Source organism: Haemaphysalis longicornis, unplaced genomic scaffold, assembly GCF_048455015.1.
Source record: "Haemaphysalis longicornis isolate Haplotype H1 unplaced genomic scaffold, Haemaphysalis longicornis Haplotype H1 scaffold_6, whole genome shotgun sequence".
In the NCBI taxonomy this organism is placed as follows: domain Eukaryota; kingdom Metazoa; phylum Arthropoda; class Arachnida; order Ixodida; family Ixodidae; genus Haemaphysalis; species Haemaphysalis longicornis.
In genome coordinates this window covers 155504920-155510256 of record NW_027526407.1, presented here as the reverse complement: position 1 = coordinate 155510256, position 5337 = coordinate 155504920, and the positions used below count along the sequence as shown (strand labels likewise).

General features: G+C 50.7%; 1 protein-coding gene across 1 annotated transcript; it reads right to left on the bottom strand.

Annotated features, from left to right (window-relative positions):
- Window positions 1-1518: 1518 nt before the first annotated feature.
- LOC144142002 (vacuolar protein sorting-associated protein 4-like) lies at window positions 1519-4659 on the bottom strand. The gene is made up of 2 exons (XM_077673432.1): window positions 4375-4659; window positions 1519-2391 (listed from the first exon to the last, which is right to left on the bottom strand). Exons 1-2 carry the CDS (start codon window positions 4657-4659, stop codon window positions 1519-1521), a joined length of 1158 nt encoding a protein of 385 aa, XP_077529558.1.
- Window positions 4660-5337: the final 678 nt, after the last annotated feature.

Here is a 5337-nt window from a genome sequence, read left to right as displayed (position 1 = left end):
CGAAGTCCAGCAGTGTAGCCGTCTTAACCTTCGAAGGTCAGCACCTTGAGCCAGTCTTCGTACAGCCGAGTCTGTCGCCAGGATTAGGACTTCATAATTCTGGTGATCCCTCTTGCGTGCCCCCAGGATGGCTGAACTAACCCGAACATGTCTTGAACTTAATTTGGGATGATTTTTCGCTTGAGGCAGTACGCCTAGTAGCGGGTTCGGCATTACGAGAGGGCAATGAGGTTGACACAGGTGAGAGCCGCATTGTGCTTTCTCTGAGAACATAAAAAAGAGCTCAGCGTAGAAGAAATGTGACTTAGTAGGACTTGATTGCTGGCTAGTTGGTTCAGTTTGCGCAGAAGACGAGGACGAAGAGATGAGAGGACAGGACGGGCGCAACTTCCAACTTTATTTTGCGTGAAAAAGCACGACAATATATACCCCCACCGGCGTCCCCCTGTTTCTTATCACCATTTGCACAACCCGATAAGGCGTAACAAAAATCTCAAATCAAATACAATAAAAAAAAAAAACTATAAAAGGGCGTAACATAACAGCACCAGATAACAGATACGACTTTGTATGTCTTCCAAAAACCGTGACGCAGTTTTGCTTTAAAGTGCGTCACAGTTTTTGGAAGAGAAAAAAAACTAATAAATAAATAAATAAACTAATACACAAATAAATAAAGAAAAAGAAAATAAACAAACGCTGGTCGTTCAGTTCGTGATGCTCGCAATTGGGATCGCAATACAGTCCAGAGTTTGTGCAGGTTTGCGTGTTCGTTCGGGGGAGAACCCACTCAGACAACCCGTGCTAGACCACTTTTAATTCAATAAACTGTCATTTCAGATAATAGTTGTGCATCAGTTTGTTGTGGATCGGGATGTGGTTGGTTCGCTAGAGATGCACAATAGAGATGCACAATTCAATACGTGGGTAATTCAATTCAATGTCACAAGTAGAATGGTGCGACCGGGACAGTGTTCAAGCTAGTGACAATTGTAGAGCGCTAAATATTGGGGCAAAACAGAACCAAGGCGACAAACACTATTAGAAGAACAAGAAAAGTACAGCTTACAGGCATCAAGCATCACTGATACAGGAAGCGCATTACTAGAGAATTGAAAGAGGAATGTGGATTTCGCGTTGTGGGCGAACAAGATACGAAATGACATGAGCATCAAAGAAGAAAAGGGGTTCTTGCACTAACGAAACGAATTCGAAACTGCAGGCTAGTATGAAAAAAAGAAAGAAGTGTTGGCGGTTCCTAAGGGGTGCCGCTACAGAAAGTACGTACGTAAATGTGTAAAAGGTCGATGACCAGCGTTTTGTGAATACAAAATGTTTAATTGCTTGGAGGTAATGAATCCTCCTTACGGTCATCATTACTGATTCATTTCAAACAAGCGGCAAATTTTGGAGAGTATTTGCTGAAAAAATGCCCGTTGATTTTGTTTGTCCACGAACGAGACCGACCCGAGGTAATTGGTCCTCCTGGCGCAGCCGTCGTGCGCCGCCTCCGCTGCGCTAGTTGGCCGTAGGGTTCGCCTGAATGAACTCGGCGTGCTTGGTCGCGTCCTCCTCGCTTAGGTCAGGCGTGATGACGGGCGCCACGGCGTCCATGTCGGGCTTGTTCAGGTGATTGCACCTCTCGGCGTCCTCCTTCATCTTCACGGCTTCGAGGTTGTGGAAGTTGCGCGCCAGCGCGTAGCGGACGATGCGCTGCAGCTGGTAGCGCGAGAAGCGGGCGGTCTTCTTGGCCAGGTCCTCCATGTCTCCGTCCTTGTACGTCGGGCAGCGCAGCTTGCCCATCTCTTCCTTGATGATGGCCAGGCGGGCCTCCTCGGTCTCCGGGATCGGGATGTTGATGCGGGCATCGAAGGCGCCCTTCATTCCCTCCTCGATGAGCCAGGGACGGTTGGCGGTGGCAATGATGATCTCGCGGTACTCCTTTTTGGCGGCCACCTCATCCAGGTACTCCCGCAGCCCAGACTTGACGGCATCAACCACGGGCTTCTTGGCGTCGGGGTAGTCGGCCAAGTAGAGCTGGTCGAGGCACTCCAGCACCAGGACGCCCGTGTTGTGCTTCTTGAAGTTCCTCACCAGCATCTTGGTCATCTTGGCCGCGTCGTGCGTCAGGCCACCGATGACGAAGAGGTCGAGGTCGACGATGAAGATGGACTTTTCGGGATACTTGACGTAGAGAGACTTCATGAGCAGCGACTTGCCCGTGCCGTGCGGTCCGTGGAGCAAGATCGTCGAGGCGGCCTTCGCCTTCGGATCCGTGATGATCTGGGTGAGCACGAGCTTGGCGCCGTCGATGCCCTGGATGTCGCAGACGAAGTTGATCTTTTTGCCCGAGGTCACGGTTCCGGCAGCAGTGCACCACGGCGGAAGCACCTGCGCACACACGACGGCCCGTGTGTCTACAGCCCCGCCACAGCGATCTTGTGCGGCTGTGGCGCTGTCGTAGGGGGGTTTCCCCCTCCACTGCCACTTGCACGAGAAAGAGCACTTCTACGAACCTCCCACAAATAGCAATCGCCACAAAGCTCGTAAATATTTGAATAACCGGAACCCCTTATCTAACTCACTAAAACACATTATAGGTGTTTTCCCACCGTAACATCGCACTGGGTTCGAATTAATCGTTGTTTGTAAGCAGGAGGAAATTGCTAGCTTGGTACGTTTGGCATGAGCAAGTCTGCGCAAGTCTTAGAACAAACGGAAGGTGTCGGCAGAGTCAAAAAAGGTGGGTTCAAACGAACAGCCTTACATTATTCTTCAATATCACTGCGTAGTTGGGCACAACACGTCAAGTGCTACTGCTGCCTACAGAACAGAAATTCCAGTCTGAAGTGTGTCCGTGCAATTGAAGAGTGCGGTAGCTCATACACTCAAACGGGGGAGAAACAGGAGTTCTCTGCGTCTAAGTTCTTTTCGGAGCGGTGCAGAAACTCTGCAGGTGGGCTGGCTGTACTAACAAAAACAATGCCGGTTTAGTTTGGGTGCGCGTTCAGGAGAGAAACATTTTAGTTCCGGTTGCCTCCGTCATGCTGAAGAGAAAAAACCAGTCATGAATGTCTTTGTAGCGCCAATGGGGATGCAGAATCTACGTGAGTAGCCGAACTGTTTCTCCGTGAAGCGGCAAAGCATTTTTTTCGGCACTGTATTGGGTTTGCGTTTAAAAATGTAGCTTCGGGTCCCATCTCAGTGCCAGTAGAGACAACCGCTTTGGTTTGGTCTGGGGTTCAAGAACAGTTTCAGCCCGAAGACTTGAAGCGCAGCGAATGAGCCCTTGCCCACGAAATGCAGCCCAGCCCAGTTCGTTGCCAAACGCATTTGTCACGAATGAGTAGACGGAAACAACAGCAGGACGGTAAAGAATTGAACGGGTGCAAATACAAACCAAACAAAAGTAGTGAAACCTGTGACCATTGCTTTTTATTTTGTACGTGTTATCTAGATTGACCTTGAGTCCAGCGTGCTCTGCTGAAGTTATGTCGCCTGACAGGGGTGTTTGCACGGGGCTATGAAGGCCTTGCAAAAGTTTCGTAGCGCTGACACAGACGAGGGTTAAGTGACTGGACACACATAGGGCGCTACTCTGGGTCCAGTGGCTTCGGTTTTGTAGTGGAAGCTACACTGGCCGTGGTTGAGCAGTTTCGCGTGCACCTTGAAGTGCCGTGTTGCGCAAGTGCGAGGAGATTGGGTTGGATTGGATTGGATCGAATTGGATTTGATTTGGATTGGATTGTGTTGGATTGGATTGGAAATCGAATCCAACTGAGTACGTGTGTAGAGAATTGGGTTTGCACATTCGCCGGTCTGCGCATTCCAGAGGAGTGACGTCATAGCCGCGGCAGACGCACTGGCGCCGGCGAGCGCCCAGCTGTGCACCTCCGTTTCGCAGTGGCCAAGTCTGACGCTGCGCCTGACCCGCTTGATAGCCGTTTCGCATTGCTCCTGCAGAGCCATGCTGCGCATGCGCGAGGAGCAGTGACTGGACTGGACTGGACTGGACTGTACTGGACTGGATTGGATTGGATTGGATTGTATTAGATTAGATTGGATTGGATAGAAATCATTTTAGTGAACTGGACTGGACTGGATTGGATTGAATTGGATTGGATTGGATAGGAAATCGTTTTAGCAGCAGTAAGCATGATAATCAGCTAATCCTAGACAACCAGGAAACCCAAGAATAACCAGCTGAACCTTAGCTCACGCTACGTATTTCCTGGCATGACCGAGCTAAGCCACAGCTAATTCTGTCTGTGCAGAGCTAACAAACTTTTGCAATGTCCACCCAAAAGGCTCAAAGTAGCACTCTATGAAGGCCGCTCAGCGCCACCGGCCCGACAAGTGCACGTTCCCGCTCACCTGGGACAGCACGGAGGCCTGGTGCAGCTTCTTCAGCTCGGGCAGTCCATCTCCGGCCACCTCGTGTTCGGCGTCTCCGGCGAACTCCTTGAGCTTTTGCGCCCGCTCCACGTAGGGCGCGCACGTGTTGCGGATAAGCAGCGCGGCGCTCAGGTACGACTCCATGGCTTTGCGGTAGAGCCGGATGGCGTTGGCGAACTGCTTCTTGCCATCCTCCACATTGGCCTGGTTTGACAGGTCCACGGCCGCCTTGATGTCGTTGATGAGCGTCACCGGCACAACCATCGCGGCCGCCGACGCTTCTGCAGGCCCAAGAGGAGGAGGCCAAGCTGCAGAAGCTTCCTCGCCAACGCTGATCGAGGCGGGATGATGATGATGGCAGCCAACTTTGTTTTCTTCCCGTGTTATTCAAACGGTATGCGAAATAACCCGCGGAAACCTTTTGTGGTCCTTCACTTCCGGTGGACATTTTTCGCATCGAAACGCCCGTGAAAAGGCTATTGAAAAAGAACAAATTAAACAGGACAGAAGCAAGACAAGATAAAAATTAGCAGTGGCTTAGCTCGGCTATGTCAGGATATACGTAGCGTAAGCTAAGATTCAACGGGTTGTTCCAGTGTTTCCTGGTTGTCTAGGATTAGCTCATTATCATCTGTACTACTGCTAAAACAATTTCCAATCCAATCCAATTCAATCCAGTCCAGTCCAGTAGCTGCGGCGGTGGCTCCGACGCGCCAGCTTTGCGCCGTGAGACGTCACTGCTCCTTGCGCATGCGGAGCACGGCTCTCCAGGAGCCACGCGAAACTGCTCAACCTCGGCCAATGTAGGTCACGCTACAAAACGCGGAGTAATTTAAACAGCCACAGACAGGCTCAGGATTCAACCTGATTTTGCAGTGAAGCTGCTTATGGGTTGGGTTCAACTGGCGCGCGCACCTTTTTTTTTTCAAACACAACCATTAT